Source organism: Lithobates pipiens, unplaced genomic scaffold (assembly GCF_037356315.1).
Source record: "Lithobates pipiens isolate NorthernLeopardFrog02 unplaced genomic scaffold, aLitPip1_a1.2 Scaffold_8, whole genome shotgun sequence".
NCBI classification, from domain to species: domain Eukaryota; kingdom Metazoa; phylum Chordata; class Amphibia; order Anura; family Ranidae; genus Lithobates; species Lithobates pipiens.
The window spans coordinates 247,046,152-247,065,958 of NW_027507903.1; the positions used below are offsets into that span (position 1 = coordinate 247,046,152).

General features: G+C 43.8%; 1 protein-coding gene across 1 annotated transcript in view; it reads left to right on the top strand.

The window, feature by feature from the left end:
- Nucleotides 1–208: 208 nt before the first annotated feature.
- GRIP1 (glutamate receptor interacting protein 1) overlaps nt 209–19,807 on the top strand; it is an 837,005-nt gene continuing 817,406 nt past the window's right edge. Inside the window, exon 1 of the mRNA XM_077469661.1 lies at nt 209–517. Coding sequence (XP_077325787.1) covers nt 463–517 — 55 coding nt within the window. The 5' untranslated portion in view covers nt 209–462. The remainder of the gene's footprint in view (nt 518–19,807) is intronic.

The following is a 19,807-nucleotide window of genomic DNA, read 5'->3' on the forward strand; positions in this document are numbered from 1 at the left end:
CTGGCGGCAGATGGGAGTGTCTATTCTAGTCATGAATGGAAGAGTGGAGAAGCCGGTATACTGACACGGGCAGAGCACGCCGCCATAGAATAATGTGTGCCCGGCGGGAATGAAGTGTGTGAGCATTGAGCACAGCACTGAGCACACTACTCCTCCTCTATGGGAAGTTTTCTTCCCCCACCCGCCCCCTGACATCCCTCCCCTTCTCTCTCAGTGTGCCTCTATCACCGTGCACTTGTTCCTCCTACTCCAGTGCCTTCCGTGAGCTGCTCCTGCAGCCCCCTCCTTACCCGAGCCTTCTCCCCCCCTCGAGACACAGAGCACAGCAGGCGACACAAGTGCCGGCACCCGGGGAACAGACAAGGAAAGCGGTGTGAGCCGCCACCGGCTTCCATTGTGACTGGGAGGTGTTATGTGCCAAAGGTGCAGCGAGCCCTGAAGGAGAGCCGTGCCTCTGGGAACATGCCTGGCTGGAAGAAAACTATCCCTGTCTGCCTGCAAGCAGAGCAAGAGCGAGGTAGGAGTGCAGGCTGGAGGAGGGCGGGAGGGGGACCTCAGGTGGAACTATACCTGCAACTTAAATGGGGGGCAATGGTCAGGTGTGAGCTTGTGGCAGCCCTGTCATGTATGGGGTGTTCTGAGGTGATGAAACTCCTAGTCGTAGAGCCTCATACAGGGAAATCCCCTGAGCACAGGTCAGCTGTGTGCAGTGCTCAGGTGTTCACCTCACCATGCTGCTGTATACTAGGCATGTGTGCTGTCTGCTCATACATACAGTAATATGTATGCCAATGAAATGTTATTGCCTATTCTTGTTTTTAAACCACAACACACACCTAACTAGCCATAAAACCACCCCCACACTGGTACTGACTAACCTGGATAAGGAAGCTGTATTTACTTGCCTATATTTATATTGTAAAGCGCTGTGTAAACTGTTGACGCTATATAAATCCTGTATAATAATAATAATAATAATATATTTACACGATCTCCCCTGTGTCAACCATTAGCAGCTGCAGGGGAGAAGAGAGTGCTTTTAACAATGGCTACTAAAGGCTGGAGGGGTGACTTCACCCACAAGCTTCAAAATCAGTACTCCCTCTTCCCCCCCCTGCAGCTGCTGCAGCCTGACACGGAAGCCGGATCACATGATTGGACCAGAGCGGCCTGAAAACAGGTAAGTATACACACCTTTCTTACACAGGTTAGTCAGCATGTGTGCGCGGAGGGGATGGAGTGGGTATTTCAAAGGCTAGTTAGGTGTAAACTGGAGTTCCATTTTAAAGAGAAACTTCAGCTAAACCTGGTTCACCTGTTGGCACCGGGTGCACGCAGATATGCGGCTGCTCGGGGGGGCCCTTGGCGCTGAGCGGCCGCATATTTGCGTGTTTTGGTGGTATACAGCTGTGAGCGCTCTCCAGGCACAGTTACCGGCAGCTAACGGAAGGCTCACAAAAGCTGTTTGCGATCAGGAGCTTTCCAATCATGTGACCCCCCCCCCCAAAAAATAATGGCGGTCACATGATCTTAAACACCAGGAGGTGTCGGTTCCAAGGGGTTAAAAGAAGAAAAAAAAAAAAGCTCAACTGTTCATTAAACCTTTAAAGTGCACCTTTTACAGAAATATTTTTTGAAAGGGTTACCCAACACTGACCCCCGCCCCCCCCCCCCCCCCCCCCCCCAGGCTTGCAGGAGGTAACCATGGGTAAGGCCTTGATAGGCTGAAATGCGTTAGTGTCGGCTTTGTTTGGAACATGTATACTTGGATGACATTTTTAATTAATCCTTACCTGGTTGCCAACTTTATCTACATGGAAGGACTCTTGTGTTGTGGGGTGGAGACCGCTAGTCAGGCACAGTGAGTGGAAGCAGAGAGCTCTTTTGCCAGCCATAATTGCATAATTTGTTTTATACATAGTAGGTGAGGTTGAAAAAAAGACACAAGTCCATTAAGTCCAAACTATGTGTGTGATTATAAGTCAGTATTGCCTTGTATATACCTGTATGTTGCGGTCGTTCAGGTGCTTATCTAATCGTTTTTTAAAACTATTGTTGCCCCACCCCCCCCCCCCCCTCACCACTGAGACCACCGCCTGTGGAAGGGAATTCCACATCCTGGCCACTGTTACAGTAAAGAGACCTCTATTATGGTTAAACCTTTTCTTTCCTCCAGATTTAATGAGTGGCCAAGTATCTTGTTAAACTCCCTTCCTCAAAGTTTTATCCCTATTGTGGGGTCACCAATACATTTGTAAATTGAAATCATATCCCCTCTCAAGCGTCTCTTCTCCAGAGAGAAAAAGTTCAGTGCTTTCCTCATAACTAATATCCTCCAGACCCTTTATTAGCTTTGTTGCCCTTCTTTGTACTCGCTTCATTTCCAGTACATCCTTCCTGAGTACTGGTGCCCAGAACTAGACAACATACTCTAGGTGCAGCCAGACCAGAGTTGTGTAGAGCGGGAGAATGATCACTTTATCCCTGGAGTTAATTCCTCCTTTTTTTTTTTTTTTTTTTTTTTTTCATGCATGCCAATATTCTGTTTGCTTTGTTAGGCTCAGCAATGGCATGCAATCCCAAGCTGCTGCTATCATCTACTAGGACCCCCAGGTCCTTCAACATCCTAGATTCCCCCAGAGGTTCTCCCCCAGTGTATAGATTGCCTTCATTTTTTTGCCACACAAATGCATTATTTTACATTTTTCTACTTTAACCACTTTCCAACCAGCTGCTGCATTTATACTGTGGCACAGCTGCGCGAGCCTTCATAGCTGTATGTTGGCTCTTTAAGACGTTGTGCTGTCCGCCTGCAGTGTATCCCCGGGGCAGATGCGCATGCCCTGTGGGCGTGATGACCGCCAGGCACCCACGATCGCTCGTGAGAGCGAGAACCGAGATCTGTGTGTCTACTAAGTAGGAACCATGATCTGTCTCCTCTAATCGGCCACATTTCCTCCACAGTTAGAAATGCACATAGGGAACACAGTTAATCCCTTGATTGCCCCCTAGTGTTAACCCCTTCCCTGCCGGTGACATTTATACAGTGGCTATTTTTAGCTCTGATCGCTGTATAAATGTCACTGGTCTCAAAAAAGTGTAAAGTGTCTGATATGCCCGTCGCAATGTTGCAGTCCCGATTAAAAATTGCAAATCACCACCATTACTATGAAAAAAAAAAAAATGCCATAAATCTATTTTGTAGAAACTGTAACTTTTGCGCAAACCAATCAATATACGCTTATTGCAGTGTGTTATTTTTGGCAAAAAAAAAAATGTAGAAGACTACATAATCAGCCTAAACGAATGAAGACAATTTTTTTCGGGATATATATCATAGCACAAAATATATATAATTTTTTATTTATTTTTTTTAAAACTCTCGCTCTTCTTCCTTTTTTTTTTTTTTTTTTGTTTTATAGTGCAAAAAATAAAAACTGCAGAGGTGATCAAATACCACCAAAAGAAAGCTCTATTTGCAGGGAAAAAAAAGAACATAAATTTAGTTTGGGTATAACATCGCACAACCGCGCAATTGTCAGTTAATTAGAAGCGGTGCCCCATCACAAAAAATGGTCTGGTCAGGAATGGGGCAAATTCTTTCTGGGCTAACGTGGTTAAACTTTGTTTGCTATGTAGTTGCTCACCCCATTAATTTGTTCAGATCTTCTTGCAAGGTTTCCACATCCTGCAGTGATGTTATTGTCCTGCTTAGCTTAGTATCATCCGCAAATACAGAGATTGAACTGTTTACCCCATCCTCCAGGTTGTTTATGAATAAATTAAAGGACAGCGCTGTGGGACCCCACTACCCACCCCTGACTATTTAAGAGTATTCTCCATTTATCATTACCCTCTCGCCCTTGTAGCCAGGTTTAAATCTATGTACTCACCCTATGGACCTTATTTTGTACAGTAAACGTTCATGGGGAAATGCTTTTACAAAATTTAGATACACCACGTCTACGGCCTTCCTTCATCTAGATGGCAACTCACTTCCTCATGGGTTAAAACATTGGTTTGGCAAGAGCGGTTCTTCGTGAATCCATGCTGATTACTGCTAATGATACTGTTATCATTACTAACATTTTTTATGTATTCCTTTATCATCCCCTCCAAGAGCTTGCATACTATTGATGTCAGGCTAACTGGTCTGTAATTCCCAGGGATGTATTTTGGGCCCTTTTTAAATATTTGTACTACATTGGCTTTTCTCCAATCCGCTGGTACCATTTTCAGTCAGTAGACTGTCAGTAAAAATTAGGAACAATGGTCTGGAAAATACTTGACCTGAGTTCCCTAAGTACCCTTGGGTGCAATTTATCCGGTCCCGGTGAGTTATTAATGTTACGTTTCCCAAGGCTAATTCTAATTCTGTTCGCTGTTAGCTATGAGGGTGCTTCCTGTGATGTGTCATGAGGATAAGCACTACAGTTTGGGTTATTAAAGGCCCCCCCCCCCCCCGATTCCCTCAAAGACTGAGGAGAAGAATAAATGCAATACCTTCGCCACCTCCCCATCCTTTGTAACCAGATGTCCTTCCTCATTTTTTTTATGGGGCCAATATGGTCTGTCCTCCCCTTTTTTTTACTGTTTACATACTTAAAAATTTCTTGGGATTTTTTTTTCTTTCCTCCGATTTTATCTTAAATGCCCTAATTGCACCCTTACATTTCTTGTTGTATTCTTTATAAAGTCTGAATGCTGATGATAATCCCGCAACCTTGTATTTTTTGAAGGCCTTCTCCTTTGCTTTCCACATCCATGATCAAGTCTGTATTGTTGGTAATTGGATCTATAACACTTTTTATTTCTAGTTGGTGCGTCTACCATCTGACCCATGAAATTGTCTTGCAAGACATTTAGGAACTGGCGAGGTTCCCTCCGCCCAGTCTGTCTGGATAATTAAAATCCCCCATTATGATGACACTTCCCATCCTTGCTGCTAATCCAAATTGTGATAAGAGGTGCACCTTTGCTGCCTCTCTTGGGTTGGGGGCCTATAGCATACTCCCAGTATTTTCCCCTTCATCCCTTTTGGAGCTCTACCCATATGGATTCCACCTCCTCCCTAATTCCCTTAGTGATCGCATCTCTTTCACTTGTACATTATGCCTGATATATAGACATACCCTCTCCCTTTTTTACCATCTCTATCCCTGCAATACCCTTGGATGCTTGCCAGCCAGTCATGAGAGCTGTTGAACCAGGTCTCTGAAATTCCAACAAAATCCAAATCCTCCTTGTACAACAGTATCTCTAGTTCACCTATCTTGCTCGGTAGGCTCCTGGCATTGGTGAACATGCCATGTAGTTTAGACCGGTCGCATACTATCCTCTTATTGGGTGTTCTGAGATTGCAACTAACACTTGTTACTATACTTACCTTGGGTTTATGTGCTTTAGTCAACCTACCACTAATGCCGCCAATACTACCCTCTGGAATATGTTCCGCGCTGACTATCTGTACCTCTGGACCCCTTAGATTGCAGTGTCATTATCTTGCAAATACGGTGGTGGGTGGGAATGAGGTCTGGTGTTAGCTCACCTTTACAGATTTTCTGTAAAGGTGACCCAACACTTTAAATATATACCTCAACATCCATAAAGGCTATAAATCCAATTTGCATGCACAAAATGCCTTTGCAAACTTTATTACTTTGTAAAGTCACAGTGAAATCTTAAAGATTCTGTACAAAGCTGTGGGAGGCGCCCAGCAGCCTCCACCCACTACATGCTGCCTGCAGAAAACTACAGGAATGGCTGGGGGCATGACCAGTCACCCTGCATGAGGAGAGAGCAGCAGTGACCAGTCTTTATTACAGGAAGCTCTGCAGAGTGGCAAAGTTTCACACTGGATTACTGCACAGATTTGGAAGAAATATACAAAGCACACCAAGATTCAAGTATGAATACTTCTACCTCTTGTATTTAGAAAATCATTTTTTTTTTTTCATCCCGACGTTCAGCAAAATGTTACAAGATGACAATTCAAAAGCAGAACTCTAAAATGAGGCCTTGTTCACACTAGCCTGCATGGTAATGAGGAGCATATTACTAGACAGGTGGCTGTCGATATGAGCTCAGCAAGGAGCTAAAACGCTCATAGCACTGCTTACTTTTTACATTTTTCTAACTTTATTTGAAGTATCACGTAGTGACAGTTCATTCTTGTTTTGCTCGGTGACATGCGTTGCCATTCATTAGATTGTACATAACACTAGCGTTGTGTGAATGAGACCCATAGAAGATGATTTTATGTGTCCTATCAGTGACCTCCCTTTTATCCAATGTGGAAAACCGGTAATCGCACAAAGTGTTACCGAACTCGTGACGTGTATTATTTACTAAAGCCTGGTACACACTAGCAGGTTGTTTTTTATTTTTTTATTTTTTTATTTTTTTCGTTCAACCCAGTGGGCTGAATAAAAAAAATTAAGCTTGGGAAGAGCTGCTGTACTTATAACCCGATTGTTAGTACAACAATTTCCCCAACTGAGCTGTTCTGACCGGGGGACAGCTCCCCACCAGAACACACCTGTAAGCGTTCTCAGCCTTTGGCTGAGAACGCTTATGGATGCCAATCAGCGGACCCTTTCTGGTCATGTCTCTTTGGAATAAGCTGGACCGGCTGCTGGACATACGGGCTGAATATTGGCCAGTTTCTATTAATCAGGCAAATACCGCCCGATGTTTGGGCTGTGTTTACGAGGCTTAAAGTAATTGTAAAGTCTTGTGTTTTATTTTTATAGGGAAAAAAAACATGTTATACTTGCTCTGTTGCAGTGGATTTGAACATAGCAGCCCCGGATCCTCCTCTTCTTTGTTGCTTATGGCCCCTTCCTCTTGTTCAGTGCCCCCACAGCAAGCAGACACAGAGCCCTGGCCTGGCTGCACCCCCTCTCTCCCCTGATTGGCTAGCTGACTTTGACAGCAGTGGGAGCCAATGGTGCCGCTGCTGTGTCTCAGCCAATCCGGAAGGAGAATCTCAAGCGGCTGAGACAATCATGGACATTGCTGGACAGAGAGGACCTCCGGTAAGAGGGTAGTTGCTGCACACAAAAGGCTTTTTATCTTAATGCATAGAAATGTCGGGAACCATGAATCAGACTGAGACAGAAGTGCAGTAAAAATCGCACTTTAATCAATGGTACAAACCGTGCAAATGTAGGCAAAATATAGCCAGGGTTTGGTAACCAGAGAAAGTAGTCAGAACAAGCCAGTAAAACAGGAATCCAGAGATGAGCATAGTCAGAGGCAGCCAACTGGACCAGGAACCAGAAGGGAAGTCAGCCAGGCAAAAGTATTTAACAGGAAAACACAGCAGAGAGTATCTGTATTATTTGAGAAAGGCAAAGGAGATGTGATGCTAGTAGGCTGATTGTCGAGCAGGATATGATCATCAGGTGAGTCACTGTGGAATGAAGTGTATTGGCAATTAACCAACATCTGAGCTCTGGGAAGGGAGGGCTGAGCCCAGCCCTGACAGATAGAAAACCTTGTGCCTTTACAACGCCTTTAAGGATGAGCTCTAGTTTTGTCCGAGCTTGGGTTTTTACTGGACCCAGAGGGGAGCTGTCATTCCCATCCACTGCCACCCAGTAAACTGTGGTCAGGGTATTCCATGTCTCGCATGTACTCACGTCGCTACATGTACAGACACACAGATTCTCATGACATTATTGACCTAATATGGCCACATATATGGTGCTGATTGGACGGGAGTGATTTTGAATCCTGGTTCAGACCAAACCTTAACTCATCCTTATTAATTTCCTGGCTCAATGTGAAGTCCCTACACTCTCCTCTCTAAAGTCTTGTACACACCAGTAGGTTTTTTATTTTTTTTTATTTTTTTTCGTGTAATGCACCAGGGCTGAGCTGAACCCCCCCCCCCCCCCCCCCCAAAAAAAAACTGACAGCTTGGGAGTACTGTCTGACATTGGTACAGCGATCTCCCTTGGTGTTCAATTGTGACAGGCACCCCGCCAGAACACTCCGGTCAGCGCTCTCAGCTAACCAGCAGACCTTTTTCGGTCTTCCGACAGAAGCTGGCTGACCCGACTCCAGTACAAATGGGCTGAATGCTGCCCGACAGTTGTGTGTACTAGGCTTAAAGTGGTTGTAAAGGCTGAAGGTTTTTTACTTTAATGCATTAAGATAAAAAAAAACTCCTGTTTTCAGCAGGCCCCCCAGCACCCCCTGATATTTACCGAACGAAAATGCAGAGATGGGAACATGACCCATAGGAAACCAAGTTTAATGGACTGTGGTGCATTTCTACAAAACTGAACACGCTGAAAAATGCATAGATGTGAACCAGGCCTCATCCTCAAACATATTTGCTCAGCTAATCCAGGCCTGTTCCGCTATGATCTGCCACTCCACTGCAGCATACCAGGTCACACACCTGGCTAGAGCGCTGGCAGCCCATGTGCCATCAACCCCCTGAGTGCTCTGCATGGAGAATCATATTGTTTACATGTTGTCAATACTATGGCAACTTGTAAACAATATTGTTTCTTGGCTAGTGCACATTATTATAATATAATAATGTATTGTTGTTATGTGCCAACAGTTTGCCCAGAGCTTTACAAAATAAATGTGTGTGGGTTGGCAGTACATGCGTTCTGGGTCTTCCCTGAAGACTTGTGGTATATGATGCTCAGATCCCTGGAGCCAGCAGCCTGTGGATAGATAGATATATATCATATTTATCTGCGTATAACACACACTTTTTTCCCCTTAAAAGCAGAAGAAAATCGCGGGTGCGTGTTATACGCCGATCCCCCGCAGTTCTGAGCCTCTGGGCGGCTTTCGGCCGCCTTCGGCTCTTCAAGACGGCTTTCAGCCATTCTCGGCAGCTTTCGGCCACCAGAAAGGGCGCCTGTCTGCCCACAAACAGTTTCCAAATAGAAGCTTCCACAAAGCTAAAGCTCTGTATTCAAAGCTTAAAGGCAAATACATGCAGCATGACCAGGATGACTCATGATTAAGGCCTAATGGGCGCAATGCATTAGCGTCCTTGTCATGTTGGATGTATTTACCTTTTAGTAAATAACCTTTTAAATATGGATCTTTAACTGCATTCTGGCTTTTCTACTCTATCACAAAAGGGATTTAACAAAAAAGTGATTTCAAAGGGTAGGCTAAACAATTCTATTAGTGAATGATCTTGTTGCATGCTGATGATAAAATGTAAAATGTATGCCTATTTAAGAATGGCTACACACAGGTCAGTAAAATGTGTCTTGTTAATGCTCTACTTCATTCCCCTTTTCAGAAGGCCTTGGTTTGCATGCCTGCCTGACCCATAAAGTAAATGATTCATGTGAAGAGGGACTATTCGGAATAGATGTCTATTGTTGCTGTCTTGTTGCATTTCATATGATTTTTGTCTGAGGTTTGCTGAGTTATTGCTAATAGCAGAGCTCATGTGTATATTGTGAGATGGCTTTTGTCACACTGACGCCACAAAAAATTATGACTCGGCCAATAGCTATTATGATTTTTCTAATATGATAAACTGCATTTTTTTTTCTTTATTATATTGTATCAGTAAATAGTCTTCAATTTTTATTTTGCAACAAGTCATTTGAAAATTCCACTAATAGTTAAGGAACTATAATAACCTTGCCCAAATATGTACAAGCGGAATAATTTACTTTACCAATTATATTAACGTGACCTGTAAAAGTCAACATTATATGTTTTGTTTATAAATTGGAATAATTTGTTTTACTGAGACTAAAACAGTAGTTGGCATCCTATAATGAAGTGCTGCCACATTCAAATACAAATTTTCCTGGTTCTGCTAAAGTCAGCAATGAAAGTTAGTTGTACTGATTTGGATTCAGAGTACTTCTAACCAGAGGTATCTCCTTAGTCCAGGAATTGTGCTTAGAACACACAACTGCTATTTCTAAGCAGCTAGAAGAGCTTGTAAAGACTTTTATATAGTAAATGTCAGAATGCATATTTAATGTGTCAATTTTCGTAACACTTAATTAAAATTTTAAGTGAAGCATAATAAAAAATTAAAGAATACCTATGTAAATCTAAGGTGGCATTCATATGATTACACTAAAGTTTTTTTTTTTTTTTTTTAAATCATTTAAGGTACATAGGAACCAGACACTTAAAGCACAACTCTGCCAAAAAAGGCAAGCTCTTGATTCTGACAGGTATCCGCTGCCACTTGTGCTCCAAGTGTTAGGGACTTTCCTCCTGTTTTTGTAATCCGGAAATGTGCCTAAGTCAGCGGGGCATGCGCAGAACAATTATGGTAATTTTCGATGTCCCGTCAAATGCCGTTCAGCACATGCACAGCAAATTACAGACATTTCCGTCATTTTCAGAGGCTCCCTCTGGCCGCTCATGCGCCGAACCACAATTACGGCCATTTCCAATGTTCCATCACATGCCGTTCGGTCCAGGCACGGCAAATTACGGACGTTTCTGACATTTCCTGAGGCTCAGTCTGGCCGCGCATGCGCAGTATGGCAGATTGTCCATGCAGAATGGAAGAGGGTCCCCACAGAGCCCTGTTCGTAAGTAGGAGTGGTTCGTAAGTTGGGGACCCCCTGTATTAAAAAAAAAAGTCAGTAGTGGCAGCCTCTGTGTTTCCCAGCTTCTGAAATTAGTTTACTTCATGTGTTAATCCTTCTTTTTTTCCGACTGTTCTTAACTTCTACCCTAAACAAACATACACAGGTGCATCTCATTAATTTTAGAATATCATCAAAGGTTTTTCAGTAATTCAATTCAAAAAATGAAACTTTTATATCTTATATAGATGCATTTACACACAGAATGATATATTTCAAGCATTTCTTTATTTTATTTTGGTTTACAGCTAGTGAAAACCCAAAATTCAGAATCTCAGAAAATTCGAATATTACATAAGACCAATAAAAAAAATTATTAATACTGAAAAAGTATGTCCATGTACAGTATAGTATGCACTCAATACTTGGGGCTCTTTTTCCATGAATTACTGAATCGATGTGGTGTGGCATGGATACAATCAACCTGTGGCACTGCTGAGGTTGTAGGGAAGCCCAGGTTTCTTTGATAGTTTCTTTCAGCTCATCTGCATTGTTGGGTCTGGGTTCTCTCAGCGAATGCTAGCAGCATGACAAATCAATTTTGATTGGGAGAGTTGGACTGCCCAGCATCCTAGCAACCAATCGCCACACGTGCAGCTCTCCCTTCCACCCTCTATTTAATGCTTCTGTGCCTTATGCTCCCTGTTCGGAACGGCTTTTTCCCCAGTGACTGTCGCTGTGATAGGGACAGCAGTGGAGTCGGGGAAGACAAATCTGCTCCTAAATGGCAGGACCGAAGTGGCCCGGATGGGACAGTGACTCAGTCTGTATCCTAACCGCAATCTGCCATTTATTGATGCCTGCCATAGACCATACACTCTGCATGGGTGCTCAACCTGCGGCATTCGTCCGTTCAGCGAATACCGAACATTATGGGACGTTTGCGGCAAATTCGAGAGCCGCGGAATGCCCCATAATTAGAATAAATTAGAATCGTAGTGCATTAATGATTAGCCACTGACCTGCGTGTTTTGGCCAATCGCAGCACACTCTGCTGTGAGAGCCATGATTGGCCAAAGGTAGTGTGCATTTAGCCAATCGTGGCTCAAGGGGCTAAGTCCACGCCCCACACTGTATAATGCTGCTTACAGGGCGGCCGTACATAGTGTAATGAACCAGAGAGGTTAGCTAAAGGCAGGCTAGTTGGTGTGATATATAGCATGGGTTCGCCCCCCAAGTCCATACTAGGCCCCTTGGGCTGGTAAAGATTTTAAGGGGAACTCCACGCCAAATGTAAAAAAAAAAAAGAAAAAAAAGTGTAGGTTGGGGCCCCCCACATTGTATCCCTACCCATTCGCCCAAAAAAGTGTCAAAGTAAAAACCACAATACAGTTTTTGACAATTCCTTTATTAAAAACCCTTTCATGTCTAAGCCTGTTTCTGACATTTTGTAGCTTGCAAGTTAGGCCCCTTTCACACTGGGGCAGTGGGTGCATCAGCACCGAATAGCGCTGCAAAATTGATGGTAAAGCTTTGCAGGCGCTATTTTTAGTGCTGTAGCGCCTGCAAAGCGCCCCAATGTGAAAGGGATCTTAAAATTAGTGATGCACCGAAATTTCGGCCGAAAATGCCCTTTTCGGCAATTTGCCGAAAGAGAAAAACGGCCGATAATGGAGCCGAAAATGGGGCGTGGCCTGGGTGGGGGCGGGGCTCCGCCCCCCGCCCTGGTGACGCCCATCATGGGGGGGTGTATAGCGCAGGAGAGCCTCCTCCGCCGCTTGTTTGATCACAGCGCCGGGAACATCACAGCTTTCATTTCAATAGCTGTGTGTTCCCGGCCACGCGCCGTCACACGCAGCCCCTCCCATTTGTCCGGGCACTTAGATAGACAGATCATCCGCAGGATTGGACGGATGATCTGTCTATCAAAGTGCCCGGACAAGGGGGAGGGGCTGCGCGTGACGGCGCGCGGCCGGGAACACACAGCTATTGAAATGAAAGCTGTGATGTTCCCGGTACTGTGATCAAACAGGCGGCAGAGGCGGCTCTCTTCCCTACACAGGCTGCAACAAAAGGGGACACACAGGCTGCAACAAAAGGGGACACACAGGCTGCAACAAAAGGGGACACACAGGCTGCAACAAAAGGGGACACACAGGCTGCAACAAAAGGGGACACACAGGGGGACACACTGGCCTGCAATGGGGGGACACACTGGCCTGCAATGGGGGACACACTGGCCTGCAATGGGGGACACACTGGCCTGCAATGGGGGACACACTGGCCTGCAATGGGGGATGCCTCCTGTACCACGTCCCCAGTCTCTGACCGTCTCCTGTACCACGTTCCCCAGTCTCTGACCGTCTCCTGTACCACGTTCCCCAGTCTCTGACCGTCTCCTGTACCACGTTCCCCAGTCTCTGACCGTCTCCTGTACCACGTTCCCCAGTCTCTGACCGTCTCCTGTACCACGTTCCCCAGTCTCTGACCGTCTCCTGTACCACGTTCCCCAGTCTCTGACCGTCTCCTGTACCACGTTCCCCAGTCTCTGACCGTCTCCTGTACCACGTTCCCCAGTCTCTGACCGTCTCCTGTACAAAAATATTTTTTAAAAACAGTCATTTTCGGTATCGGTGCTGTTTCGGTATCGGTTTCGGTTTTCGGCCTAGTGTATTTTTCATTTTCGGTGTCGGTTTCGGCACCAAAAAACCCATTCGGTGCATCCCTACTTAAAATCCATATTTTTTGCTAGAAAATTACTTGGAACCCCCAAACATAATAAATATATATAATATTATTGCCAATCGTTGCAATATTTTATGACACACTATTTGCGCGGCGGCCTATCAAATGCAATTTCATGCGAAAAAGTACACTTTCATGTAAAAAAAAAAAAAAAAAGGCTAACTTTACTGTTTTTTATTTAATGTGAAAGATGTTGCACCGAGTAAATGCATACCTAACATGTCACGCTTTGAAATTGCGCACACTTGTGGAATGGCTACAAACTATGGTACCTAAAAAATCTCCATAGGTAGCACTTTAACCACTTCCCACCCGGCCAATGTATATATACGGCCGGGTGGGAGCCGCCTGCTCCTGATAGGACGTTCAGGAACGTCATTCAGGAGCAGCGGGATCGCGCGCGCCCGCGCCCGCGCAGCGGCGCGATCCCGATGTGCTCGTGTCACCCGGACACGGCACATCTCAGATCGGCAGGAGGGCTCTGTGATTGGCCCTCCTGATCACATGACGGCCGTGTCCAATCACGGCCGTCATGTGATGTAAACAAACAGCCGGTTGCTAGGCAATCGGCTCTCCTCTCCTCACACGGAAGTCACCGCTGAGAAGAGGAGAGCAGAACGCTGCAGCCGGCTGATGATCAGTGAGTATGGGCTGCTTTTCACAGCTTTTTACTCACTGATCATCAGTGTAGTGTAAACACACAACACACCACACAGTGAAAACACAGTCCCCACATATGTCCCCAAAACACACATGTCCCCAAAACATACATGTCCCCAAATAATAAAAACACATGTCCCTAATAATAAAAACATGTCCCCCACATATGTCCCACTAAAATCACATGTCCCAATGATTATCTGCACACATATGTACGTGATCACCTGCACACATATGTACATGATCATTTGCGTACATATGTCCGTGATCACACAAACCAATTATTATACACTTAACGGAATTTTTTTTACCAAAAACATGTAGCAGAATACATTTTGGCTTAAATTTATGACAAAATTTGATTTTATTGGATTTCTTTTCAAATAGAAAAAAGAAAATATTGTTTTTTTCCCAAATTTCCGCTTTTTTTGCGCTTATATCACAAAAAAAAAAAAAACGGAGTCGTGAATAAATAACACCAAAATAAAGCTCTATTTGTGCGAACAAAATTATAACAATTTCATTTGGGTACAGTGTAGCATGACCGCGCAATTGTCACTGAAAGCGCTAGAGCGCTGAAAGCTGAAAATTGGGCTGGGAAGGAAGGGGGTGAAAGTGCCCTGTATTGAAGTGGTTAAAAAACAAAACAAAAAAAAACTGTTACCGGGTTAGAGTTAGATGAGTTCTAGTGCTAGAGTTATTGCTCTCGCTCTGACAATCGCGGCGATGCCTCACGTGTGATTTGAACACCGTTTACATATGCAGTCGTGATTTACGTGTGTGTTTTCTGTGCTGGGCCGGGGACACCTTTAAAAAATGTCTCCCTCCTTTTGTACTGCAAAGTATTCAGATCGCCAAAAACTGATTTTGAACACCATTATTTTATTTTTTTTAATTGCGCCATTGGCAGCCAAGTAAACTGGAAGTGACGTCGCTTTCCATGTTTACACAAAGAAAACTGGATCAAAGCCGTTTCTGGCTTCCTTCCAGTCTCACTATAGCCAGCGAAAGTGGCGGATCAGATCACACGGTGGGACTGGAGGCCCGGGAAGAGTGGCGGGAGGACCTCACAGGGGAGCCCTTTGAGCCATTGGGAGCCTGCACATTGAAAGGGATCACTCTCAAAACTGTGTTTTTGGTAGCGAACACTACGGCTAGGAGAGTGAGTGAACTAGAAGCTCTCTCAGTGAGAGCTCCCTTTTTTTTTTTTTTCTGGTTTTTCCCAAACTGTGTAGTTTTTAAAACGGATCCGGCGTTTTTTGCCAAAACTAGCCTCTGAATTTCACAGGGTTCAGGAGATTGTTACTCACTTTTGTTAAAATCCTGAGAGGGAACAGGAACGTATTTTTCCTAGTTTAGACGTTAGGAGGTGCGTCCTACAATATTTGGAAGTCTGACTCCTCTTTTTTTTTTTTTTATTTTTTTTTTTTTTTTTTATTCTCGGGGTCCAAGGAGGGATCCAGAGCATCTAGACGGACAATTGCCAGATGGTTGAGGATGACAATTAGGCATATGTGATAAGGGGGGGTGGAACCTCCAGTGGGTATTAACCCCCCTGGTGGTATTCTTGAGCCTGGCTTGGGGTGTAAGTTTTATACCAAAAGCGGTAACCCTGAGCCAGACTCGGGACCGCATCGCTAAATCCGGGAGGAGGTTTACTTACCTTGGATCCAGCGATGTTCCCCCCGCTCTACGAGCGAGCCGTCCTCTGCTCGATTCATCACGGAGCCGATCTCCGCTCCCTGCGAGCGTTGCGACGCAAGGGGATGGAGAACGGCGCCAAATTCAAAAAGTGAAACACACAGTATACATACAGCAATGTAATCTGTAAGATTACATTATACTGTATGTAATTATTTCACATCCCCTTTGTCCCTAGTGCTCTGCCCAGTGTCCTGCATGCAGTTTTATGATATAAAAACTGTTCTTTATGCCTGGAAACTGGAGATTGTCCATAGCAACCAAAACTGTCCCTTTACATCAAAAATGATTTTAGACCAGCTAGAAAACGGCGATTAATAAATTGTAATCACTCGCAGAATTGAGCGATAGCGATTTGTGGGGAGATCCATCATCAAATATTCAAAAGTAGTGACAGTGACAATTCTGCAACTGAGCAAATTTCATGCAAAATAATTGTACCGCTTTTAGCACCTAAAATCCGAAATAATCGTAACGCCATGGAGGTTAAGGCACACTCAACTAGGTTGTGGCAACTTCGCAGGCTGAGTGGGCTGGTGCTTCGCCTGAACAGATTTCTAGGGCTGCAACGTGGTCCATCTTCTCTACATTTGTGAAGCACTACAGACTGGATCTGCTGTCTGCTAAGAACCAAGCTTTTGGTCATAATGTCCTGCAGGCAGTTGTCCCACCCTGAGGTAAGGTGCTCGCTTATCCTCTCTATGGTGCCTGTGCTGAAAGATAGCCTTGGGGAAAAACAGAGTTACTTACCAGTAACATCCTTTTCCAGGAGTCTTTCAGGACAGCACCGATACCCACCCAGATGGGACCTTTTTTTTTTTTTTTTTTTTTTTTTTTTTTTTGTTGAACTCATCGCATGAGATAAGACTTGATGTTTGTTTTGACGTGTTCTTGTGTCTCCCCTGTAGGCCGGAGGTACTCGCGAAGAACTGAAGGGAGGTTGAGGCTTAAATCTGTGTTTAGAAGGCGGTTTTTCCTAGCAGGGGAGGAGCTGGGGTCTCTCTATGGCAGTGTTTCTCAACTCCAGTCCTCAAGGCGCCCCAACAGGTCATGTTTTCAGGCTTTCCATTATTTTTCACAGGTGATTTGATCAGTTTCAGTGCCTTTAGTAATTACCTCACCTGAGGGAAATCCTGAAAACATGACCTGTTGGGGCACCTTGAGGACTGGAGTTGAGAAACACTGCTCTATGGTGGCTGTCCTGGAAAAGGATGTTACCGGTAAGTGTTTTTTTTATTTTATTTTTTATTTTTTTTCTTCAGTTACTTCCTGGTTTCCTGCCTAGGAGAATGATGTCATAGATTTCATGAGGGGTTTTCTCAGCTAAGCACACTTTCCTGCATGCATGCCTGATCTAATGGCATATGGATTCCAGGAATTAAATGCTACATGAATAATTTTCCCTTGCTCAAGATGGGCACAACCAAAAGTGCTAGGGGGGAGGTTGTTTTTCAAAGTGATTTCTCAACAAAATAAAGCATGAAGACCTAGATGGATGAGGGAGTTGGCAATGAATATTGTAAATTAATAAAATAGTGTTTTTGCTTTATGGTGCTCAGATGCAGTGAAAATCCGTTTTTAGCTCTGACAGCTCCTGCTTCCATCCTCAATTTGGCGCTGCTATGTCTCCTACTCTGTGTGCCCGAGTAAGGTGGGAAGGGGCAGAGCTATGATGTTAAGGATGGGAAATAGCTGCAGGGACCTGAGTCATCACACAAACATGCGATTCGGACCTTTGCTGGGAGAAAATGTTACTGATTGGACCTCTGTGAATTTTAGTTTAATACCCCTGGTCTATGTTCAAAATTTAAAAATCATTATTTCAATCTTCCACATGGAATTTATATTTCGCCTACACCTATTACTCTAATTTTATCTCTTTGTAAAGATCCCTACACATTCACTTCCTTGAAATCTGTGACATGTATTCACTATGTCCTATAAGTAGGCACTGAAGTGCTGAGAGTAGGAATTTCAAGAGGTGGAGTCAGTACAGGAATTACTGCTTGTAGGCAGCATGGTACCATGGGATATGTAGTCTTTAGAAATCGAAGGTAAATGGCAGAGGAGAAGCTACAAAACATGCAGGGAATCCCAGAAGTTGAAAAGAGATGACCAACAGACAGGTGGCACTCCCAAAATGAAAGAAGAATTTTCAAGTACACTTATTGCAATAGCAAAACAATTATTGATTTTCCAATATTTGTTATACAATGAAAGTGAATACTGTGACTATATAACTTTAGTTTGCTTTACTTGTCTGAATCTGATGTTGGTATCCAATGCCTGTCCACACATTTCCCAGCTCCTGAGTGTGCAATTTGAGAGGGCAGCAACCATCAGACTTCAGGTGCCTGGACACTGGAGAAAATTATTTAGAAAAGATACTGCCGGAAGTATTCAGTGTTATATTGTAGCATTATCTTAAAACTGATATCCATGACAAAAATGTTAGTTTAATAATGCATTTCTGCCTCTCCTTTTAAAAAATATATATTTTTGTATATTTCAGTGTGAAGTGACTCTATTTATTATCTTCTCTTCTCATGAAAAGTATTTTCTCTAAACCTTGTATAGAAACCATCTGCCTGTCTCTGGTAACTGTTCAGGATACATTACAATGTTCACAAACCCATCTAATATGTACCAGTTACTGCTGCCTCCCCGCAAGATGGGGGATAAAATTCATGGCCTTCATTTGTGCTGATACTATTATTTCAAAGTGTAATAAGAGAACATAAAGCTGCCAGGTTTAATTACCTTTATGAAAACATCAGCATTATGTTTTTAGAGTAGTCACTTAATATCTTTTTACTAAAAGAAGTATGATTGCTCTTGCTGACCTCTCCTTCTAAAAATGATGATTGCTAGGCTGTCACGTTGAATCAATGGGGGATAATTTACGAAAGGTAAATAGTCTGTGCACTGCTAGTGCACCCACTGCAGTTTCTTTACAGATCTGAGGAGAACTGCATTTTTGCTTGCACATGATTGGATGACAGTTCTAGTGCACAGTATATTTTCCCTTAGTAAATCGACCTCAATGGTTTCAATACTTTGAGTCGCCTTCTTGAAACATGTAGGCAGTTAAGGAGTTCAGACTTTATTTGGCCTTTTCTAATTTGCATCCACGTCTTGAGCTTGAGGTATTAAAGCCATAAACCGCAAAGCACCCAGCATTTTCAGAAAGAGGTCAGCAATAAAACAATCGTGCAAAGCATGGTGTGGCCAAAAAATAACAAAAGAAAAATCAAATCGGCACAAGGTCCCTAACTTGCGCTCAGAAGGATGTGTTCCTTGTGCTGATACCTCTTCTGTTAGTGAATTGTGCAAGCATTCCTTGCTCCTGTCTAAACAGACCCCTGATATTTCATTTAAAGCCTGCCCCAATGGGACGGCTTAAACGCTCCAAAAAAACAAACAATAGTATTGTAAAAGATATAAATAACTGACACGGTTTTCTGCCCTACTTACATGGTTACATGGCCCACTTTTAAGTTGGGCTAATGCCACGTACACACGACCAGACTTTTCAACGGACTAGGTCCGATGGTCTTCCCGATGGTCTTTCGGCGGGGTTCCGATGGACTTTCCAAATGAACGGACTTGGCCACACACCAGCACACCAAAGTCATCTGGATTCGAACATGACGTACGACCGGACTAGAATAAGGAAGTTCATAGCCAGTAGCCAATAGCTGCCCTAGCGTCGTTTTTCGTCCGTCCGGACTAACATACAGACAAACTGATTTTTCAACCGGACTCAAGTCCATCGGAAAGATTTGAAACATGTTTTATTTCTAAGTCCGTCTGACTTTTGGGAAAAAAGTGCTGGAGCCCATACACAATTGGAATATCCGACGGATTCATTCCATTGGACCTAGTCCGTTTAAGTCCAGTCTTTTGTGTACGCGACATAAGTTTTATATCTTTTACAGTGTCAATTGTTTTATCATTTCTAAGTTTTACTATTTAGTTGGGCCTTGTTTTTATCTTAAATAAAAGGGCAGCAATCCCTGGTGATGTTTAATCACTTTTATGTTGTTTAGGTAGATCTCCACCTCTCCAAGGTTGCCTACTTCTGAGTTGGTGAATTGACCCAAAAATTAGGCTGGAGTAGCTTAAGTATTTTGACTGCAGTCTTTGTTATAATG